We start from the raw sequence: 24,585 nt of genomic DNA, 5'->3' as shown, positions 1-24,585 counted from the left end.
TTAAACTCAATGGGATTCATCACATGCATAAATAGGTACAGGATCAGGGTCTTTATCTTTTAGGCATGATTCTGATCTCAGTCATACCAGTGCAAATCCAGTAGTCAAAGAAGTTACACCAGTATAGGTGAGGTCATGTCAGGTCTCAGGCATCCATCAAGATCACAAATCTACAAAATGGATTCTGACAAACCTTTGGACCAGATATTCCTATTCCCCTAGGCCCAGAAGGTCCTGGCAGTCCCCTTGCTCCAAGCTCTCCCTGAAAAGAGAGACATAAATCAGTTATCATCTCGTAACTTAACTCATGAACTGATATACTTGACAAGTTTCAGAGTAACAGCCGTGTTAGTCTGTATCCGCAAAAAGAAGAACAGGAGTACTTGTGGCACCTTAGAGACTAACAAATTTATTAGAGCATAAGCTTTCGTGGACTACAGCCCACTTCTTCGGATAAGTGGGCTGTAGTCCACGAAAGCTTATGCTCTAATAAATTTGTTAGTCTCTAAGGTGCCACAAGTACTCCTGTTCTTCTTTTTGATATACTTGAGGTAGTGACCATTCTTTAATTTAGAACTTTATTATTGTATTGTATTTATTATACATTCCTGAAAAAATCCAGGATGAGACAGTCAATCCAGCTTAAATGATATCTTAAAACATACATAAATCTAAGTGTATGCTTAACAATTCTATTTAAGATAAAAAAAGAAAATGGGAATAATTGTACATAAAAATTACCAGGGATTTGAGTCAGAAACTATATATGCCAAAACACAGATCATATGACAGCTGTTCAACATCTTAACTAAAATTTCTTGGTTTCAGTTCAGTTCCTAACTGACAAAGGTCCATACCACCAAAACCACCATTACAGCTGGTACTTATTTGCTGCTTTGTCTGTCACAAAGGAATGAATAGGCTTGAAGAAGGTTAACTTTTTGCCTCCTACTGGGGAACTCTGCAGGACAGACTTGAATCACACTGGTGGGTTGCTGTAGACATTTATACTTTTATACTGTCTGTGATGTACCTATTCTGAAATTAAAGGACTTCAGTATCCAGGGCTGTCAAATCAACATCTTTTGTGAGAAATAAATACATTTATCAACAGTTTTCATTCAGATAGAAGATTAAACCATCCATTTATTTTAACAGTATTGCTGAACTTTTGATGCATACCCTCATTTCTTTTTGCAAGGGGTTCTTTTTACTGGTGGAAGCGGCGCGGGCGAGTGGGGGCCGCGATCGGCCGAACCTGCTGCGTCAGCAGGTAAATAAACTTACCCTGGCGAGTCGCGTGCCAAACGTTGACGACCCCTGAGAGAACATTTCAGTCTACATGTACTTGCTTAAAAAAAAAATGTTGACATGGCCTGTAGAGGGAGCACCTGCATTAGGATAACCAATGTTACACTGATTCACAGAGGAAGCTTGCAAATCCATGTATCATCATCAGTAGATGGGTGAAAGAGGGTGTGACATCAAGTTGGCTAAAACAGGAGGAAAACAAATGTACAGTGTTTTCATTCTCTAGCTTTACTTTGTCTCCTTGGTGATTTTCCATAATTAAACTCCTCTCTCCAAAATTCAACAACTGGTTCTATTTGAAATACTCCAGATCCAATCTTTAGTAGGAAACTACTTCATTATGGATTGTCTTTCTGTAGCCATAATACTCCATTTCCTATTTCCTGGTAGTGTTTTGTGTACCCCTAACAAGCGCCAGAGATACATACGTGTGTTTGTAAATGTTAAAATGTGCATGAACCAAAAACCCAGATCTGAAGGACTTTGGGATGTTTGAAACCTCAGTGCAAGTGATGTGATAGTCTTATTGGCCTGAGTTTGAGTTCAAGTTCATCACATCACCCGTGAGTGGCATAATTATAGGTGAGCTATGCATGTGTTCCCAAATGGGTACCACACAATATTATAGGATAGACTATCTGCACGCACACATCTGTCTTCCCCCTCCACCCCACAAGCCTGTAGACCACAATAATCCCTCAGCTGGCTGCAAGAAAATTCTTCTAGTGCAGGCCACAGGCTGCCATGTTGAAGGCCCCTCCCAAATCTTGGCAGAGGTGCCATGTGGGAGGCAAGATGGCAGTCACAGGGGAGTCCTTGTGATGTACAGTGCTATGCAGGATTCTGGGCTACTGTGAGCTGCAGAACATATGTAACTCCTGGAAGCAATTGGGTGGGTAGGGGATATATGCCATAACTTTGAGCACACACACAATATAGTGCATTTTTTAACATGAATATGATTAGCTCTACAATGAACACTACCAATTTTCCACTGAAAAGCTTTAAAGTCTCATTGCAGGGGGCAGGGAGGGTAAGGATGGGCTTTGTTTGCTTTAAATGATACAAACAAGGAAATGTACAGGTAAAGATGATCCAACATATAGGCAGATACAAGGACCACAATCCCTCCAGAGAAGAAGCATCATAGGTGAATGTGATATGCAACAGTATAGTTTTACATTTGCTACTGAACATTTGGTAAAAATCAGTTCTATATCCCCTACAATTTCTTAATTCACAGCGTACCCTCCAGGTGGTGTCAGAAGATCCTGTTTGTGTTCTCTCACTTTTTTGCATTTTTCTGACAAAACCTCAATTTTCTTTAAGGGCCTGATCCAAGCTCACTGAAGTCAGTTGCAAGACTCACTCGCTGGTTCTCACATTTAGAATTTGGAACGGATTTAGTACTCTATTTACTAGTAGATATGTCTTTAATTCATTTTTTCAACTCCAGACAAATGATTATTTGACAAACAGGCAGATTAAGTTTTCAATGTATCTATCCCCCTCCGGTAATTAAAGAAAAAAATAAGCTGATTTTTTAAATATTCTTTGTAAAGATGACAACTACCGTCAGAACATGTATGAAATTTCACTCCAGAATGATTCCCCACCATCCTCCTCCTCCTGTAGGCTGAATAATGTAGCCCAGACTCTGGAAATGATGACATCAGGGACTATAGCTGTCAGACACTCATGGCTGTAATACGGGGTGGGCAAACTTTTTGACCTGAGGGACACATCTGGCTATGGAAATTGTATGGTGGGCCATGAATGCTCATGAAATTGGAGGTTGGGGTGCAGGAGAAAGTGAGGGCTCTGGCTAGGGCCAGAAATGAGGAGTTCAGGGTGCGGGAGGGGGCTCCAGACTGGCCCAGGGGGGTTGGGATGTGGGAGGGGGTGAGGGCTGGAGGTGCAGGTTCTCGGGTGGGGCTGGGGATGAGGGGTTTGGGGTGCAGAAGGGTGCTCTGGGCTGGGACTGAGCGGTTCAGAGGGTGGGAGGAGGATCAGGGCTGGGGGAGGGAGTTGGGGCACAGCAGCAGGTCAGGGGTGCAGGCTCCGGGCGCCGCTTACCTCAAGCAGCTCCCGGAAGCAGCGGCATGTCCCCCCTCCGGCTCCTATGCGGAGACGTGGCCACGTGGATCTGCACGCTGCCCTGTCCACAGGCACCACTGCCCCTACAGCTCCCATTGGCTATGGTTCCCAGCCAATGGGAGCTGCAGAGCTGGCACTTGGGGCGGGGACAGCATGCGGAGTCACCTGGCTGCCCCTACGCGTAGAAGCCAGAGGGGGGACATGCCGCTGCTTCCGGGAGCTGCTTGAGGTAAGCGCCGCCCAGAGCCTGCTTCCAGGAGCCGCGTGGAGCCACGGCACATACGGAGTGGGGCAAGCCCCCAACCCTGCTCCCTGGTGGGAGCTCCAGGGCTGGATTAAAAGGCCTGATGGGCTGGACGCGGCCCGTGGGCCGTAGTTTTCCCACCCCTGCTGTAATACAATGATGTGTATTAATTTCTCCCCCACTCCTTTTAAAAATAAACATCTTTCTTAGAACCAGTTTGAGTTGTAAAGCCATTCCTTACATTTCATAAGTGCAGTGCATTTGTTTTCTATGCGAGCAGCAGGTAAGATTCCCTGGGTTGTGTAAATGATTGTGTGATATGTAATATGTTGTAAAACATCACTTAGCAACTTTACCTGTGTGTGGTATTTTTTAAACAATGTTCCGGTGGGGGAAGGAAGTTGTATGGATTAAATAGCATTGTTGTGAAAATGAAATAAGAGAGTGCACAGGAGGGGAAACATTCTGTCTCCTCGTTTCTGGATTTATTTCTGAGACACGGGCCAAGGTCTGGATGATATTCTTCCTGCAACTGCTTATGGCTTCATAATTTATACACTAGGGACTGTACTGGTGGTTTTGGCATTTCCTCTGTTATTTAGTGAGAGTGGTGGTTTGCCTTTTTCTAATGTTGGGTTGTCTAGGATATAAATTTCTTTAACCATTGCTTCAGGTAGCCGTAATGCATTTATATCCATTTGTGATTAAGTACCAGTTTCCCATGCCCTTGCTGTCTATGCTATAGAAAATTTGGTGCTGTCTATACTGAATGCATTCCACATGTTTCAACTTTGTTTTCATGTGAATCACGCTTCTGTTATACAAAATTTTTATTCTGTAGTGTACACATATGTGAACCTACTCCAAAAGCAGGGAGAACAGAGCTGCAATTCAGATGTATGGAACATTCTTATATAATGGTACTCAGTGGAATTTCAGATTGACTAGCATGCAAATTTATGACTGAGTCTCTTTTGTTAAGCAAGTGTGCTTTTTTTAATTGTAGAGATTAGTGTACTGATTGTACTCATTTTTTTGTGGGGGGATGAAGTGGGAGGTCCATTGTGCCAAAGTTTTATTTCAAATCTGACAGTCTATAAAAATTGTTACCAAGTCTCCAGTTTCTGGGCTCATTTGGGGGAATTCTGGCATTTCAGATAGCTTTAAGTAGGTTACAGAGTGGGAAAAGACAAGAATTCCTACACCTGTACGTACAGAGGAGAGAAAAAGATCAGATCCTTTGATCTCTCTTTCTTTTTCTTTCTTTGACTATCTGCTCTCCAGTCAAGTTTATAATAGATGATGCACTGCACCAAAGTTACAGATGTATTATCAGGATATTACCCCTTTTGTGGTACAATGGTCCCACATTGCAACACTTACAGCCATTCTCTTTGGAGAGAGTCAAGCATTTGATTAGGAAAAAAGCCTTAGTTTAATTAAATATTTCATTTTGATTGGCTTAAGATATACATCCACCTAGTTAGAGCATGAAACAGAAGCTATTTTTTAAAAAATTAACAATGTAAATAAGTTAAATTTTAAGTAAAATATCCTTAACTCTAAATTTTTAATCCAGGCCATATAGATAAACATATTTTTGAATTTCTAGTTCTGACATATAGTATCATGCTGTTGTAACCCACACACATCCTGAGTGTGGTGTTCTGTCCCTGCTAGTAGCATTGAGACCACTTAGAGATTAATGAGTCTGCTCTACTGCCTTAGCTAAGGGCCAGCTAACTTTTAGCTCATGCAGTGGAGGCTCAGGAAACTGAGCTCCAGAGGCCCCAGATTCCATCCTGCCCACCGACGACCAAGGTCTGTCGGTGTTACACTGTGATATGTTAAGGACCAATAATACTCCCGTGGAACTTGGTAAAAGTTTTGCTACTGATTTTGATGTGACCAGGATTTGGCCCTAAATTAATTGCTTGAAATGCAACGAGAGCTACTCCTTCAAGGTTCTTTGCCATACAGCTTGCTTGGACCAAGGCTCCTACATTCTGTATCCCATTGCTACTGAATTTCATCATAAATTTTGGCCACACTCAAGATAGCATAGGTGGGTCCTTGAACTTCATAAGCAGCCTCTGTGACTTCAATGGAAGTCTGCCTGAAGAGATCTGATCTCAGATTCCAAGCTTTTGTCTGTAACCCTCTATAACACATGGCTCTGATTGTATTGTATGAGATTTTAATAATTTGAAAAGACAACCTTTATTACAACTCATTTTTATCAGTGTAATTCTCAGACCCAAACTACACAATTCTAATGTTTCATATAAAAACATGGAATAAGTCTACAACAATGTGGAAGGTGTGTCTAATTTACATGATGATTCCAATCCCATCTGAAGTTTCCAATAAATGTTTGAGAATGTTGCTGATTTACTTGCCTTTGCCAAATTCTTTTGTCACTTAATTCACTGAGGCCCATTTGTATTTAATAGCATTCTATGGAGATTTCCAATTAATTAACACTTGATTTGTTAAAATATGGATGATATCTTAATACTTAATTTTGACAGGTTTAAAGTTACACTTAAGTTTACTGTAGAACATTTTCCATTTATCACACATTTTGATAAAGTGACATGACCTGGCATAAGTGACTACGTGCAAAAATAGATATATCCTTCAGTGAACATTGCAGAATCTCTGTGCATTAGGTGGAAATCTATGAATTATTTCTAATTTCTGAGCTGTTCTAGACCCCAATCCTGCAACCATTTACACATGTGTGATGCTGGCAGCTGGCAGGTGCAAGCTCATGCCAAAGCCCCAGGCCAATTCACTTCTGTGTTAGTATAGATCAATATGATTGTTAATTGTATAAGAATATATTTGGTGTTTAAACATCATGACAGCTAATTACGTTACATGCATTGTTTTCATTTATCTGTATCCTTTTTATAATATAATGGCAAACATTTACATTGTATAGACCTGGGAACTAAATAACCCATCAAACAGGAAAGAAGCCTTGTGTAATGCAAATAAAGAACTTTAACAGGAAAGTACACCTCTACCCCAATATAACGCTGTCCTCAGGAGCCAAAAAATCTTACCGTGTGATAGGTGAAAGCGCGTTATATCGAACTTGCTTTGATCCGCCGGAGCGCGCAGCCCCGCCCCCCCCCCAGCACTGCTTTACCACGTTATATCCAAATTCATGTTATATCGGATCGCGTTATATTGGGGTAGAGGTGTACTAATTCGTGCATATTTGAAGGCAAGTGGTCACTGCGTGTGGTCACTGCGCTCTTCCCTCTCCACCAATCAAAGAATGAACCCTCGTGGGTGGTGACCTTGTCAGCTTGTTTTCTGTTAGGAGAAGTTCTAAGTATGGATTCAGAGAAAGATCCTGCATCTCTGGGCTGTATGGGTTCTAACAGGACAGAATAACGGAACAAGAAGACTGAGATCCCCAAAGTTATTCTAGGTAAGCCTGAGAACTTTTGGGAAACTGGCAAATTACTGCATCTCTGCTACCATTTGGAATTATGTACAGGCACATCACAGTCTATATATTTTTACCTGCTTTAACCTCTCAATAGCTCTCATTTCTTTTTCTTAGCTAGTAAACCTATAGTTAGTTTATTATAGTATTGTCCACCAGTATTATCTCTGTAAGATCTACAATGCAACTTGACTCGGGTGAGTGACTGGGGTCTTGGGACAGGTAGTAACCAAGAATATTTGATTTTTTTGGTATAAGTTACCGTTTATCACTAAGTGTGGTTTGTTTGGGTGGCAAAATAGACTGGGGAGTCTAAGAGGACTGTATGGGACTCTTTAGTGTATTTATAGTAATAGTAATGTTATAGTAATCCAGGAGTTCACATCTGGTACTGGCTTGGTGATATCTAATTATAGAACATACCACCAATTTAGGGAATCTTCCCTGCTTTTGACAGTCTGGCCTTAGGTAGGCACTCATGTCATGATCCACTCCAGTGTAACAGCATGTGCTTAACTTTCCTCATGTGAATAGTCCCAGTGGCTTAAATGGGACTCCTCACAAGAGGAAAGTTGCTTGCCGGACCTGATTTGATGCAGTGTAAATCAAATTATTACAAGACTCTTCACTATACATAAATGGAATAAATAATGGATGGCTGAGATAACAGTATCTTTTATTAGCTGTTCCAGTGTGTTACTTTCTGGCATAATGAAATATTACATGATCACATAGTATCTTACTTTAACTAGTTACAATTAGACATTGTGCTTTTGATGCATTTTAACATTGGTTTAGTAAATCTGAACAATGTTTAATATCTCATTGCTGTTCAAAATAATTAAAATGATCTCCTTAATGTCTGTGTCTGTCCAAAGAATTACATTTATTTTGCACTCACAATGGAATAAAGTTTAATATCAGGTGGTTTCTTTTAAAAAATGTGAGTTTACTGTTAATGAAACATGCCAAGCTGACAGCATTGCAGGCTGTCATGCACAGAGAAGATACTACATACAAGCTTTCTACATACTGCAAATGTGCTTCAGTTCTGCCTGGAATAAGAGGGGATGGTTACATCTCCCCTTCAGTCCTTGGCCATTAGGATGTGATTGCTAGTTGGAGTCAGAGGTGATTGTTTTTTTTATGAAAAAGTATCAAACTGTTTCCAATTGATGATTTTTGGTTTCTACCCATCTGGTCCAGATTTTAATGTGTCACCTGCAGGTGAAAGACAATCCCCAGAATCTGGTTGTAGCCGGATAGGCTAAATATATAGTAGCCATATATCATGAGATTAAAAGTTGTGAAAATGTAAAAGATTTGGGAAAACTTAGGATAAAAGACTGTCCTAAAAATACCAGTTGGCTCTCTTTTCTCCTAGACAAACCTAGAAATGAAGGGAAACCATGTGCTCCCATTTCTATGACTCCCAGAAAAGAGTAGTTAATATAGAATTAAAAAAAGATTTAAAAAAAATTATAACACTGAAAATAAATGGACTAGTGACGTATTAGGAAAGTACTCCAAAGACTCTTAGTGGCTGAGAGGCATTGCACCTGGGGAAACTAAAGGTGACAAATGTGATTAGAAATGTAGAGTTGAAATGCTTCCACATTGTTTTCATAGTATGTGCAGTGTCACCTAAAGTATTTTAATGTTCTAGACAATCTGATAGCTGCACCACAGAGCTGCATTGCAATTGCTACATTTAAAAACAAATCTGGAGGAAGGAGAACAAAGAGAAACTGCTTTACAGTATCCCACAGGGCAGTATTTAATGATTTGCACATTTCAAATAGAAAATAGAAGGCAGGAGGGAGAAAGTTGATAGGAACGGAGAGAAACAAAATAAAGGTTGTTGTCCCCTAAAAGCACATGGTTTCCCAAAATATGGGAGTTTCATTCCTACTCTTCAAATATTTGCATATTCCTGTCAGAAAACATAAGTACATTTATCATCAGTACAAGATATTTTGTGTATGGTATTTTCTAGAACAGACAACGTATGTGAATCTCCTTAGAGACATAGTCACTAGGCAGCTCTCTGCCTGCATGACATTCTGCAGCTCTCTCTGCATTCTAAATGCAAACTCCAGCACTCAGATGAGACATTCTGTAGATTTGTGACAATTCTCTGTGGGGTTGTGGGTATATAAAACAAAGAAGGGCTTTCACTCTGCCAGAGATGTTACAATCAACACCTGACAGTGATACAAGGCATGAGAAGGGACTGCACCATTTCATCATATGTGGCATGCATCTCAGGTTTGCTGGACTCATATTTTGGAGATGTCTGCTATTTTAATAGTATGCATTACTATAGCACTGGTACCTTTTGTCCAGGATCTCCTGTGCCTTTTGGGCCTCTTGGTCCTGGAGAGCCTTGCAGCCCTGGAGGTCCCTAGCACAACACCAGAGAAATAGTGAGTAGTTTCCTAAACCATGAGAAAGAAAGGCGTTTCATCCCTAGCTTCGAATTTCTACATTTTTGCTACTGGATATTTTTGTCAGAAGCTTAACATTATTTACATGTACTGAAGAGTGGTTTCCCTTAAATACCAAGAGGGACACTGAAGGAACAGACAGATTGTTAGGAGAGACAGTCACAGAATCCAAAGCAGGGCAAGGGCATGACTCAGTGTCAAAAGCATCTGAGAAATCCAGGAGGATGGGGTACAGGTCCTTAGATTTAGCCAAGCTGATATGGTTAACCATCCTCCAGGACTGTCCTGGTGTCTCCAGGAATTAAAGATGAATCTTTAATTAAAGATTATGTCATGTAATTAAATCTCCAGGAATACATCCAACCAAAATTAGCAACTCTACAAGCAGAGTTTGTTAGAGATGTTGGTGACAGCAGTTTCAGTGGCATGAGGGGGATCCAGGATGGAGGTGAGGGAGAGGAACTTGAAGGAACGGTTATAGATGGTGTGTTCAATAATTTTGAAGGTGACCAGGACAAGGGAGATGGAGTGAGGTAACTGGAGATGTAGGGGTGCTGTGGGGTCAAGAGTGGGTTTTTGGATATGGGAAGCTATAGTATCTTTGAACTGTGAGGGGAAAGACACCAGATGAATATGAGAGGGGAAAAGTCGGGAGGGAGGGAGAGGGTGAGCAGGGGAAGTCATGAGGCAGGAGGGGGTGGGATCACTTGCTTTCTAGCAGAAGTAGTGTCACTAAAAAAACCAAAACATCATGCCCAGTGGTAATTATTTGCAGGATTACGCCTGTATTTAGGAAAGGGAAGGGGTTGGTTGGTTGTTTTTTTAAAAATAAACAAGGAAGCTGAGAAGTTAGAGGCCTCCAAAATGTAAACAAAATGTTCCTGTTACTTCAAATGAGAGAGAAACCTAACTGGGTCTAGACCCTTCAAAGCAGCAAACTCCCATAACTAATACCCACATAACTATTGTTATACATGAAATTATTCATGTTACTTGGGACACCAAGTACAGTATCTAATTGCCATTAAGAAATTACATAGAACAACACATACTGGTGCACCTGGATAGCCATCTCCTTTTGGTCCAGGTAGCCCACGTGCTCCAGTTAGTCCTGGGTTACCCTGAATACAAATAAAAAATCAAGCATTGTATCAGCAACTGGACTGTAAATAACACTGACACACAAGATATACTGACAAACATATATATGAAGAAACTATTGGGGACAATAGATCACGGTGTTGCCAACTCTTGTGATTTTATTGCAAGTCTCACAATACTTGTGTGTGTGTGGTGGGTTGTTATTATTTGATTTTTACAGCCTCTTCTGGAATTGAGAGATTCCAGGAGAACCTCAGGTTTCATTTTTTTTAAAGTATGTTCCTAGGCAAAGTGGTTGCAGAGAAGAGTTTGAAAATGTGAAGTGAGTGCACCCTAAAGGCTCAGAAACCAGGAGGCCAACAAAAAGGATTATTATTTAAAAAAAACCTCATGACTGTCTTATTAATCTCATGACTATTTGGGGCTTGACTCATGAGATCTAGCACTGGAGACTCACAATACTGAGAACATGACATGTCAGCCTCAACTTGTCTTGGATTATGTGGTATGTCTGATTTTTTTTTTTCAGGTAAATCAGCCTCCAGGTTCAACAGTACTCCAGAGCCAGACAGTGCTTTGTGGGGAAGAGAAAGAAAGAGAAATTCCTGCACAATCTCCTTTGATTCAGGGGAAAAATGCACTGAATCAGGAGACCATGAGTTTTTAGCTCATATTTTCCACTGCTTATATTTCTGTGCATTTCAAAAGCCTTACTAATGAGTAATACCACATGCAGGGGCCGCTCTAGGCACCAGCAAAGCAAACAGGTGCTTGGGGCAGCCCATTTGCAGGGGCGGCAGCCAGCAGGGATCCAGCCCGGGAGCTGAGAACCAACAGGGGGCCGTGGGAGCTGTAGTTCCTTGGTTAGCTCTCTGTCTATAGAGCCAGCCCTGGAGCAGGGAAAGAACTACATTTCCTAGCATTCCCTTGGCCACTATCAACAGGAAAGGGAGGGGGAGGGAGTATGAAAGCTAAAACCTCATGCTGCAGCTTGCTGTAAATGGAGAGCTCACTGCTAGAGCAGGGTGGCACTGTGAATGGGGAACAAGTGTGCCCAAGGAGTAGAAGGCTTTGGCCCAGATATCCCCTTCAGAAGACATCCCCAGACCGGATTAGGGATACTGGTGTGACCTCACCTTGCAGCCCCCAAAGAAAGAATTGGGTGGACTAAATGGACAGTGCCCCTCTCTATCTGAAGCCTAGGAAGGGAGGTACGTGGATCCACTAGAATTTAAAATGAAAAGTAAGGGAGGGGAGACTACTGGACCTGGGCAGCTTTAGATACAGTACCAGGCATGTAGGAGGATTTCCACTTAGGGTGACCAGATCACCAAAGACAAATATCGGGACGCGGGGCGGGGGTGACGTGGGGGGGCGTGGCAGGGGGCGGGGCCAAAAAAAAAAAAAAAACCTTCCTCCGCAAGCGCTGGAGGGAGGCCCGGGAGACTCAGGGGAAGCACGGGGCCGGGGTGAGTGAGAGCCCGGCCTGGCCCCGAGCAGGCAGGACTCAGTTGGGTGGTAGGGCGAGGAGGGGGGCGGCCCGCGGTGCCAGGCGGCGGCTGTTCTCCCCCCCGGGCAGCGGGACTCGGGAGCAGCCGCTGCTGTAGCTCCCACTGCCGTGGGGGGAGGAAGCGGCCATGGCGCTCCGCGGCTGCGGCTCTGGCGCCCCCGAACCTCCCGAGCCGGGGCCTGCTGCAGGGACCCAGCAGCGCGCACGCTGGGCCCAGCCCCTGGCCAGTCGCGTCTGGGCTGCTGCCCAGCTGGTGCTATCCCGCGGCGGCCCCGGAGCGGGGGCAGCAGGCCCCAGCCCCCCCCGTCCCGCTCGGGTCCCGCAGGGGAACGAACAGGGCTGGGCGGCCGATGCCTCCGCTCCGGGGCCGCCGCGGGATTGCACCAGCTGGGCAGAGCCCAGACGCGACTGGCCAGGGGCTGGGCCCAGCGTACGCGCTGCTGGGTTCCCGCAGCAGGCCCCGGCTCGGGGGGTTCGGAGGCGCCGCAGCCGCGGAGCGCCATGGCCGCTTCCTCCCCCGCGGCAGTGGGAGCTGCAGCAGCAGCTGCTCCCGAGTCCCGCTGCCCTGGGGGGAAGAACAGCCACCGCCTGGCCCCGCGGGCCGCCCCCCTCCTCGCCCTACCACCCAACTGAGTCCTGCCTGCTCGGGGCCAGGCCGGACTCTTACTCACCCCGGTCCCGTGCTTCCCCTGAGTCTCCCGGGCCTCCCTCCAGCGCTTGCGGAGGGAGGGGGAATGGTGAGCCCGGGGAAGAGGCGGGGATTCGGGGAGGGAGCCAATCGGGGGAGGAGGGGGCGGAGTCGGGGCGGGGGGGGTGCGAGCACTTCCGGGCTCTAGGCTCCAGGGCATTTCCTTGTTTGTCCGGTTGTCCCGACCGCATGTTGGTCGGGACGCGGGACAAACAAGGAAATATCGGGACGGTCCCGATAAAATCGGGACGTCTGGTCACCCTATTTCCACTTCTGAGCCATGGAAGCAGAAATAGACTTTTCCTTTCCAGATTTAGCTAATATTCAGAAAGGGAATCTAGCATCTGCCTTGCAGATTTGAACACCTCCAAATTCAGGAGTGCTCAAGCTCAATTTGGGCAGCTGTTACTTCATTACTCCCAAATCAAATATACTGTAACTTGCTGTAGAAAAAGTAGGATAAAATTGAGCAAGAAATGCTTCCCAGTGGTTATTAGGACTGGAATTGCTATTTTCAGCAGCCATTGCCTTTTTTTTTTTTTTAGTTTTATTTGTTTAAAAGGGAGACAGTGATATTGCATTGGCAAATTCCCCATAGAAACAGAGTGGAACAAAAGAATAATAAAGGCACCGCAATTTTTCCTCATTTATGGAGGACAGTCTTATAATGTACATCCAGATATCCTCCAATCACACAAACTGAAAATTGTTCCACTTTACTGCAGTTCTGTAACCATATGGGAACCAAACCTGTCTGTGTTCTGTGCACATCCAAAATTCCTGCTGAATGACCCGCCCTGAGAGCGAGTTACCAGTGACCCAGGGCTGGGGTGGAAGGAGTGTGCAGGAGGGGAGAGCCCAGGGCTGGGGCGTCAGAGGGTGCGGGTGGAGGGGGTAGAGCCCAGGGCTGGGGTGGCAGGGGGTGTTTGGGGGGGGGCACTGGTGGGGAGGAAGGGGGGAGCCCAGAGCTGGGGCAGCACAGGGTGCGGAGGGGGAGAGCCCTGGGCTGGGGTGGCAGGGGGGTGCAGGTGGGGGGAGGCCTAGAGCTGGGGTGGCAGGAGGGTGGGCGGGGGGGAGCCCAGGGCTGGGGCAGCAGGTGGGTGCGGGGGGGAGCCCAGGGCTGGGGTGGGGGCAGCCAAAATTTTTTTTGCTTGGGGCGGCAAAAAACCTAGAGCCGACCCTGACCACAACTGCTAGGAATATAATTCTCTTCCTCCATCCCCACTGACATTTTGCAAGTAAATTTATTGAGTTTGCAATAGATCACTTCTTGCAGAGCTGAAGAAAGAACCCAAGTTTCCTTCATTCAACCACACTGCCTTTCAGAATAAAGATACTTAGCCATCCTGTCTGTAACTACTAGACCACAAGCCCTGTTCATGGACAGACACGAATCGTGATCCTCCAACCTTCTACTGCTGTCTAGCAGTTGCGCAAACTACCTGCAATGCATAAAAGCTGGAACTAGGAGTGCTGGGGGTGCTGCTGCACACTCTGGAATGAAGTGATTTCCATTATATACAGAGTTTATAGTCTGGTTCAATGGCTCTCAGCACCCCCACTATAAAAACTGTTCCAGCGCCCCGCTGCAAAGTGTGTTAATTCCCCCTTTTATTGGCTGGGCCATATATAGCATACCAGTTAATCTTTAACTCAAGTTGTAAAAGTGTGTGCTGAGAATCTGAAGGTTCAAATCCTGTTGCTGAGCCTTAGGCTAAGGCTTAGGCTAAGGCGGGTCCTTGCAAGAGCGAGTTTCTGTTTTTCCAACTTTCTGTCTAACCTGGCTTATTTAATTAACAGATTTAGAAAAGATTCCTAAAAACAAGTTATAATTTTAAAATATTGTAAACTGTGATGATAAGCATGATAAGCAACAAAGCACAGCTGTTCCCCACTATGGTCACTGGTCATATTTCAGTTTCTTCTGTCACACAACAGCACGTTTTAAGGTTGAGAGGTATGATATGAAGAGTGGAAACTTTCTATAAATAAATAAAACTTTCACAAGTGTTAGAAGATTATGTAAATTGGGAAGAAGATCACTGACAGAAACAGATGAGCAGTGTTGAAGATGAAATTCAAAATGAATCCTGCTATACAAGATATGATTTATGGTAAAGGAGAGCCTTGCAAAAGCCAAAGCTGCGGTATCACAAAGAGGTTATAGTGAAAGCTAAAGTTTGGGAAAGTGAAAGTTTGGGAAAGTTACAGCTAAAACGGAATTGATCAAGTAGGGCTATATAGGAAGGAGTTTTGTAGTACTTTACACAGTGACAGATTTGAGCTAGCCAGTGATAAAACAGAAACAGCTGCGAGCAGCGGCACAGGAGGCACTGAACAGGGCTGCTAACAGGGGAGTTTGAGTGGGAGTTTACAGGGGGAGGTGGACGGGGAGGCAGGAGGGCATGGTGCCTTGTGTGCTGTGTTTCCCCAGGTGCAGAGGGCACAGCTGAGCAGGCGGGCCCAGGCAACAGCAGCCATGAGCCAAGCCGCAGGGGACACAATGCAGATGATTGCTTGCGGCAGCTGCAGTATGTACATGGTCCTAGCAGCGGTACCTGAACAGAGGTATGTGTGCATGAAATGCCGCCTAATAGAATTGCTGGAAGAAAAGATCCGAGGCTTGGAGATGCAGGTAGATACCATGATAGAATTTAGAAGGGGGATCGAGCACCTGATGGAGCAAAGGCAAATGGGGGCTGAAGAGGAATGCTCAGGGGTACAGGTGGTAGCACGGGCTATGACCTGTGAGGGGGGAATGCCGGGGGGAGAACAAGGGCAGTGGAAGCATGTGACTGTGAGAAGCAGGCAAAGGAAAAGGAGGGCCAGTGAAGGAGAAATAGAGCTCAGGAACAAGTTTGGGTGTTTGGAGAACGAGGAAGGGGTGCAGCAGGTGGTAACTGAAGGGGGCAGGGTGAGGAAAAAGAGACAAGCGGCTAGTCCCATAGAAAGACGGGAGGAGTTGATGGAGACAGCACCAATTCTGGGCCCCAGGAGGATACAGGATGACGTAAGGGGGACTATAAGGGAAAACAGGAATGGACAGGGGTTGCAACTAGAAGGAACAGGGGATAGATTAGTAGATCGCACTGTCACCAGGCAAAGGCAGGTTTATGTGATTGGGGACTCCTTACTGAGGAGGTTAGACTGGCCTGTAACCAGGGCGGACCCAGAGAACAGAAGGGTGTGCTGTCTCCCTGGCGCTAAGATACGGGATGTGGACCTGCGGCTGAAAAGGATCCTAAAAGGAGCAGGTAAGAACCCCTTGATCATCCTTCACGTAGGAACGAATGACACGGCTAGGTTCTCGCTAGAGAGAATCAAGGGAGATTATGCCAGGCTGGAGAAGACGCTTAAGGAAATCGAGGCTTAGATCATCTTCAGTGGGATTCTGCCTGTTCCTAGAGAAGGGCAGGAAAGGGGTGAAAGGATTGTGATGATAAATAGTTGACTAAGGGACTGGTGCTATAAAGAGGGCTTTGGGATGTATGGCCACTGGGAGGCTTTCGGGGACAGAAAACTGTTCTCACGGGACGGACTTCACCTGAGTAGGGAAGGAAATAGACTTCTGGGAGGGAGGCTGGCTCATCTCATCAAAAGAGCTTTAAACTAGGAATTTGGGGGAGACGGTTGGGAGATGTCCAGTTAATCTCCACACCAGATTATAACATTGAGAGGGAGGACAGTGAGATAAGAACAGATACAGCCGGGGGGAAGAGATTGGACATAAGGGGGGAGGTGGATACCAGACTAATGGGTAATACTAGCAGTACAGTGTCCATATCAAATGGGAGAATGAATGTGAGAGAGGCCAAAAGGCATAAATTAAGATGTTTATACACCAATGCAAGAAGCCTAGGTAACAAAATGGAGGAAAAACGGTAGTCATGACTGGAGTACAGGTATGGAAGGGTATGTGCTGTTTAGGAAAGACCGGATCAAAGGTAAAGGTGGGGGAGTAGCATTGTATGTCAATAATGAGGTAAACTGTAAAGAAATAATAAGTGATGGAATGGACAAGACGGAGTCTGTCTGGGCAATACTCACATTGGGTAAAAGAACTACTAGAGCCTCCCCTGGGATAGTGCTTGGGGTGTGCTATAGACCGCCGGGATCTAGCCTGGATATGGACAGAGAACTCTTTAATGTTTTTAGGGAAGTAAATACTAATAGGAACTGTGTAATCATGGGAGACTTTAACTTCCCGGATATAGATTGGGGAACAAATGCTAGTAACAATAATAGGGCTCAGATTTTCTTAGACATAATAGCTGATTAATTCCTTCATCAAGTAGTTGCTGAACCGACGAGGGGGGATGCCATTTTAGATTTGGTGCTGGTGAGTAGTGAGGACCTCGTTGAGGAAGTGGTTGTAGGGGACAACCTTGGCTCAAGTGATCATGAGCTAATTCAGTTTAAACTAAATGGAAAGACTAAGGCTACATCTACACTACAGGGGGGAGTCGATTTAAGATACGCAAATTCAGCTACGTGAATAGCGTAGCTGAATTCGACGTATCGCAGCCGACTTACCCCGCTGTGAGGACGGCGGCAAAATCGACTTCTGCGGCTTCCCGTCGATGGCGCTTACTCCCACCTCCGCTGGCGTCGATTCGGGGATCGATAGTCGCGTCCCGATGGGACGCGATAAATCGATCCCCAAGAGGTCGATTTCTACCCGCCAATTCAGACAGGTAGTGTAGACCCAGCCTAACCGAATTAAATCGGAGACTAAGGTTTACAATTTCAAAAGGGCTAACTTTAATAAACTAAGGAGACTGGTTAGGGAAGTGGATTGGACTAACATATTTAGGGATCTAAAGGCGGAAGGCACCTGGGAGTATTTCAAGTTGAAGTTGCAGGAGCTGTCAGAGGCGTGTATCCCAAGAAAGGGAAAACGGTTCGTAGGCAGGAGATTTAGACTGAGCTGGATGAGCGAGTATCTCAGAGGGGTCATTAAGAAAAAACAGAAAGCGTACAGGGAGTGGAAGGGGGGGGAGGATCAGCAAAGAAACCTACCTTATTGAGGTCAGAGCATGTAGAGATGGAGTGAGAAAAGCCAAAAGCCGAGTAGAGTTGGACCTTGCGAGGGGAATTAAAATCAATAGTAAGAGCTTTTATAGCCATATAAATAGGAAGAAAACAAAGAAAGAAGAAGTGGGACCACTTAAGACTGTAGATGGAGTGGAGATTAAGGATAATCTATGCATGGCACAATATCTAAATGAATATTTTGCATCGGTATTTAATGAGGCTAATGAAAGGCTGAGGAATAGTAGAAGCGAGACGGATGGGAATAAAGGAGTGGGGATTGACATTACCGTATCCGAGGTAGAAGCTAAACTCGAACAGCTTAACGGGACTAAATTGGGCGGACCGGATGATCTTCATCCGAGAATATTAAAAGAACTGGCACGGGAAATTGCAAGCCCGTTAGCGATAATTTTTAATGAATCCATAAACTCGGGGGTGGTACCGTTTGACTGGAGAATAGCTAATGTGGTTCCTATTTTCAAGAAGGGGAAAAAAAGTGACCCGGGTAACTACAGGCCTGTTAGTCTAACATCTGTAATATGCAAGGTCTTGGAAAAAATTTTGAAGGAGAAAGTAGTTAAGGACCTTGAGGTCAATGCCAATTGGGACAAATTACAACACGGTTTTATGAAAGGTAGATCGTGCCAAACCAACCTGATCTCCTTCTTTGAGAAAGTAACAGATTTTTTAGATAAAGGAAATGCGGTGGATCTAATATACCTCGATTTCAGTAAAGCGTTTGATACGGTACCGCATGAGGAATTATTGGTTAAATTGGAAAAGATGGGGATCGATATGAAAATCCATAGATGGATAAGTAACTGGTTAAAGGGGAGACTGCAGCGGGTCGTACTAAAAGGTTCGGTATTGGGTCCGATTTTATTTAAGCTATTCATTACTGACCTCGGAACCAAATGTAGGAGTGGGCTGATAAAGTTTGCAGATGACACAAAGTTGGGAGGTATTGCCAATTCGGAGAAGGATCGGGATATCCTGCAGGGAGATTTGGATGACCTTATAAACTGGAGTAATAGTAATAAGATGAAATTTAATAGTGAGAAGTGTAAGGTTATGCATTTAGGGATAACTAACAAGAATTTTAGTTATAAGCTGGGGACGCATCGGTTGGAAGTAACGGAAGAGGAGAAGGACCTCGGAGTCCTGGTTGATCGCAGGATGACTATGAGTCGGCAATGTGACGTGGCCGTGAAAAAAGCTAATGCGGTCTTGGGATGTATTAGGCGAGGTATTTCTAGTAGGGATAAGGAGGTGCTGGTTCCGTTATACAAGGCACTGGTGAGACCTCATTTGGAGTACTGTGTGCAGTTCTGGTCTCCCATATTTAAAAAGGATGAAATCAAACTGGAACCGGTACAGAGAAGGGCCACTAGGATGATCCAAGGAATGGAAAATCTGCCGTATGAAAGGAGACTCGAGGAGCTCGGTTTGTTTACCTTAACCAAAAGAAGGCTGAGGGGGGATATGATTGCTATCTTTAAATATATCAGAGGGATAAATACCAGGGAGGGAGAGGAATTATTTCAGCTCAGTACTAATGTGGACACGAGAACGAATGGATATAAACTGGCCGTCGGGAAGTTTAGGCTTGAAATTAGATGAAGGTTTCTAACCGTCAGAGGGGTGAAGTTTTGGAACAGCCTTCCGAGGGAAACAGTGGGGGCGAAAGACCTCTCTGGCTTTAAGATTAAGCTTGATAAGTTTATGGAGGGGTTTGTTTGATGGGATACAGTGATTTTAGTCAATAGGTCAATAACAATGGCCAATGATGGGATATTAAAACAGAGAACTTTTCCAGGCGGTCTGGCTAGAGAATCTTGCCTGCATGCTCGGGGTTCAGCTGATCGCCATATTTGGGGTCGGGAAGGAATTTTCCTCCAGGATAGATTGGCAGAGGCCCGGGTCTTCCTTTCGCCTTCCTCTGCAGCATGGGGCAGGGGTCGCTTGCTGGAGGATTCTCAGCGACTTGAAGTCTTTAAATAATGATTTGGGGAGTTCAACAGCTAAGTCAAGGGAGAGAATTCTTCCAGAAGTGGGTGGGTCAGATTTTGTGGCCCGCATCATGCGGGAGGTCAGACTAGATGATCATAATGGTCCCTTCTGACCTTAGAGTCTATGAGTCTATGAGAACAAGAACTGGTAACCTCGGATAAAAGGGAGGATGGAAAAGGGGAGGATTTAGCTTTAGAAGTTCCTACTTAGATTGACATTTTTAAGTGAGGTGCACTGAAGTGAATGTACTCTTGGTAATAATTCTGTACATTACTAACTCTAACACATTGTTCTTTCAGTATTTGGACTTACAGTTTGTAAACAGATACAGATAAAATCATCTACATTTCTTGGATAACTCTTTTGAAAGACCACATGTCCAGAACACCCAGGATATGCATGTATTGGCTCTAATCCATCGCTGGGCTTTTAGAGATTTGGTGCAGTACAAAAATCACAATATAATAGCCTGCACAAGACTGTGGAAGATACTTATCATGGTTCTCAGCTACAGAAGTCTAATAGTGGTTTTGATAACAACCCTAATTTATTATTTTAGTTCAACTACTATAAAGGAATAATGATGGAAGTCCAAATTCATTTTTCCTCAGAAAACATGTCTACTTAGCTCTTAATACTTGTACATAATAAAGGATGCGCTAATACATGTAGTCAACCTATTAATTTTTTATTCTTTTTAAGAAAAAGGAAATCATGAATCATAAGTTCATTTCTCTATTTTTATTTCAAATTCCAGTGCTGTAAAGAACTGCCAAACAGATGTTTCCATTTAACCTTAGCAGACCAGTACAAACATGTTAACATGTTCTCTTCTATAAGAGCTGGGGATTTTGCCAAACAACTGCTTGCTGCTGTTAAAAAAGCAGTTCAATTATATTCCTATGCTTCAGAATATTCAATTTATTCTATCCCAAATCTTTCATAACTGCACCTAAACTAGAAGAGATATATGATTCAGGCCAACTAGCCTCTGTGCAGCTTCACCACCAAGTTCCATGAATCTTCTTGACTCATAGCCATCAAGGCTAACTGCCAAGTACCACTGCTTGTATCTGTGGAGTACCTATTTAAGTATTATGCACTTCTCCTTTCTATTTTTTAGTATTAATTTGTATTATCATAGTCCTTAGGAGACCATGGACCAGGGATCCATTGTGTTAGGTGCTATACAAACAGAGAACCAAAAGATGGTCCCTGAGCCAAAGGGCTTACAATCTAAGTACAAGACAAGAGATAATAGATGGGTATAGACAGATGGGTAGTATGAGGAAACAGTGAGACAATATTGGTCAGCGGGATAGGCAGTGGTCTAACATAACAACTGCCTAGCCATTGTTAAGTTTATTGTCGCCATCAGAGCAAAGAAGAATTTTAGAGAAGGGATGTGAAGGTGAACAATGAAGTGACTTCAGAGATGTTTACAGGAATTTCTTCCCAAGCATGAGGGGAAGTGAGGGAGAAAGCACAAAGATGCTTGTCTGAAAATTTAACAAGCAGGTGATGGAGGCTGGCATCATAGGTTCATTGTGGGCAGGGGTCTACCTTATTCCATTTATTCCCCAAATCAGTAATGCAGGGACAGTGTGGGCATTCATCTCCATTGCCTTGCACTCTATCTAGTCATTCATACCAGTGCAAAGTAAGTTAAAACATTACAACTGGTAAGATTTGAGATTTTTGATTTAGAAGTATTTTACATCAACTTTGTTTTCATTTTGCTCAGGTATAAATAATTAAACAAGATGCAAGACAGTGGAGAATCAGACCTTATTAATTGTGAGACGGAAATAACATGACTCCAATAGGCATGTAGGGCCAGATGTTCAGCTGGTAGACTTATGTTGACTTAGACCTTGCAGAAAATTTGACCCCTAGTATATTTCAACTTCACTGCTCAGGGGGCTGATGACGTTTGGAGCCTTTATCATTGCAGACCAATTTTTCAGAAGTGGTTTCTAAGTCTGTATTCCCAGAGCTGTGTGTCCAAATTTTTGGAAATGGAATGTCAGATGCTCAAGATTTTACATATCGAAAATTTAAATGTGTGTGTGTGTGAACTGGGTAGGAAGATTATCAGTGGGAAAGCTGGCCCTGTACGAGTGGTTCAAGGTCCAGCTCAGGCTGTGTTTCCAATTGAGCCCAAGGGCAATGCATCCTGGGACATGTAGTAAGAGGGACCCTGGGAGCTATAGGCTGGACACCAGTGTGTGCTGGGAAAGGGGGGCAGGGTTATGAAAGTGCTCCCTTTCTGCTATAAAGGAAAGATTAAGGAAGAGACTAGATTTATTGTGAGGGTCTCAGTGAGAAGGGAACATGACCTGTTGAATGTTTCTGCGCAAAAAAGCTTAGCAGGAAGCATAGGTGCTGGAGCAAGGGGTGTGATGGATGCTGCAGCACCCCCTGGCTTGAAGTGGTTTCCATTATAAACAGGGTTCACAGTTTGGTTCAATGACTCTCAGCACCCCCACTATAAAAATTGTTCCAGTGCCACTGTCAGGAAGGCTGAAAGAGCCTGGGAAGAGACCTAGAGGAACAGTTTTCAGGCTGGTGAAAGTTCTCTAAGGAGGGGCTAATATTTGGGCCTAGAAAACTAGAGGCTCAGGGAGAGCAGGAGCTACCTGTAGCTCTCCAGAAAGGGTTGGAAAAGTTGAGTGGTAAGGCTGCTTGTGAGCCCATGGGTGTAGAGAGCAAGCCCCTGCACAAAAGTGTGAAAATTTTGGAATTTTCTTTGCCCCAAAAGAGAAGGACTGGACCAGAGAGCTAAGCCATCATACCATGAAAAGGAAAGCTGAGACTCTCTCCACATGTATTGCCACAAAGAGAAGGTAAGCCACTACTATATCTAAATACTCAATGTAAGTGCGCCAGTTATGCAAACCTGCTTGAGGATACAAATGCAGAGGCTTGGTTGAGGCCACTCTGAAACTGCCCATATGTCCTGTTTAAATTGCTTTTACCCCTTTTCCAATATACACTGCACATGTTCTGAAAAATAGTTTAACCTCCATAACATTATATTAGCCATATTAATTTTACACAAGGTGTAACTGCCTTCCCATGCCCACAGAATTTTCATGCACCCTCAAAGTGACAGTCCGATCCCCCAGAGCCACCCCAAGGCTAAGTGTTCCCATCATTGCTCCCCTTTTCCTTTTCTTTTTCCTGTGCACACATACAAAATTTTATTTTTTGCCTAACATCCCTTGCACTGTAATTACTTTTTGTTACACAACTGTACCCTGATTACACTCCCATCTTGTACAACCAGAGACAGCCAAGGGCAGTCAAGTTAAGTTCCAATAGAAACCCCTGACATTCCTTTAGTGATTTTGATTACATTACCCAATAGTCAAATAATTTTGATTAGATTATTCCTCCACCTGCTGCCTGCAGCAGTTCCCTATAGACCATTTCTGTGGCCCATTTTCCCTCAGAATAGCTGTAAAGGCTTCTGGGGACAGAAGCATAGTGGTGGTAGTAGCCACTCTTCCTGACCCCTGGTATAATTTAATTACCAAGCTTCCATCCAATGTGACTGCACAGAGTTGCACATACAGTTACATTTATATAATTGGGTTTTATTATTAAACCAAAAGCTTGCTTTCGTTACACCACAATCGTTACCTTTACCATCTTTATAACTGTTACCTTTTACCATTTCCACAACTTCCAAAGGTTTACTTTTTTCAAACCCTGTATTATCAATTTTTGCAAAAGGTATTTGTAACTTTTTTACTTATTTAAATCACTTACTTTTACATTTAGTTTTTTAAGGTAGTGCACTTTGTTTTTAACAACTCAGCCACCAAGTACAATTATTGCCACACAGCTGCCTTAACCTGTGCTGTCTTTACCGTGAGACTGTGTAAAAGGCACTAAACCATTTGTCTCCGTGGTTGCCCATGGATCTTTTACTTCAAAAATTCCAATGGACTACAGCAGATCTTCATCATACTTTGTCCCAAACAAAACAAAACACAAAACATTTCACACGAGTATTCAAAGTACCCTCCATTAAAACTTTAGAAAAACAAAAGTGTGGAAAGGCAGAGGGAGAGGAGGGGGAAGAGGTGGAAAGAAACCAATTAAGTCTGTCAGGTCAGTTTAAAAGTACAGGCTACCAGCAGCATTACCACTCCTGCAGTCTCAAATGTTTACAGTAACACATTTGACTTCAGTGCAATTATGCTGACTTACACCACCAACTGGCCCAGCTCAACCAAATGGAGGTGACCATCTCAACCCCCCAAATGGAGGTTTCACCACAGGTAGATTTTTACATTGAAGAATGAGATCTTTTGGTCTGTAAATGACTGTCTTTTAATGATGTCGGAAGTCCAAAACCATAGCAATTGGCTCCAATAGATTTCTAATTGTAAAAGTAATGGTCATTAACATGGAATAAGTTGATATCTTCTACAGATATTTATATACATGCTTCAAGTTAAACACATATGTAAGTATCTGGAGGATCGTGATCTTAGATTTTCAGTTCTTTAGACTGGAGACTATCTCATTTATATTTTTGTACAGCCCACAGCACAATAGGGTCCCTGTTCGATTGAGGCTTCTGGAAACTACTGTAATTATAGGTTGCCCAACATTTTCCAGTAGAAAATTCTATTTTCAGTTGTTTAGAACTTGGCCATGCTCCAACCA

General features: G+C 43.9%; 1 protein-coding gene across 2 annotated transcripts in view; it reads right to left on the bottom strand.

Annotated features, from left to right (window-relative positions):
* COL28A1 (collagen type XXVIII alpha 1 chain) overlaps window positions 1-24,585 on the bottom strand; it is a 139,799-nt gene that overhangs the window by 30,108 nt on the left and 85,106 nt on the right. For both annotated transcript variants that reach the window (XM_054016739.1, XM_054016738.1), the window contains exons 24-26: window positions 10,615-10,683; window positions 9,451-9,519; window positions 194-262 (exon numbers count right to left, since the gene is read on the bottom strand). In XM_054016739.1, coding sequence (XP_053872714.1) covers window positions 194-262; window positions 9,451-9,519; window positions 10,615-10,683 — 207 coding nt within the window. The remainder of the gene's footprint in view (window positions 1-193; window positions 263-9,450; window positions 9,520-10,614; window positions 10,684-24,585) is intronic.

Source organism: Malaclemys terrapin, chromosome 2 (genome assembly GCF_027887155.1).
Source record: "Malaclemys terrapin pileata isolate rMalTer1 chromosome 2, rMalTer1.hap1, whole genome shotgun sequence".
Classification (NCBI taxonomy): domain Eukaryota; kingdom Metazoa; phylum Chordata; order Testudines; family Emydidae; genus Malaclemys; species Malaclemys terrapin.
The sequence above is the reverse complement of the archived record's forward strand: the minus strand, read 5'-3'. Positions and strand labels throughout refer to the sequence as shown.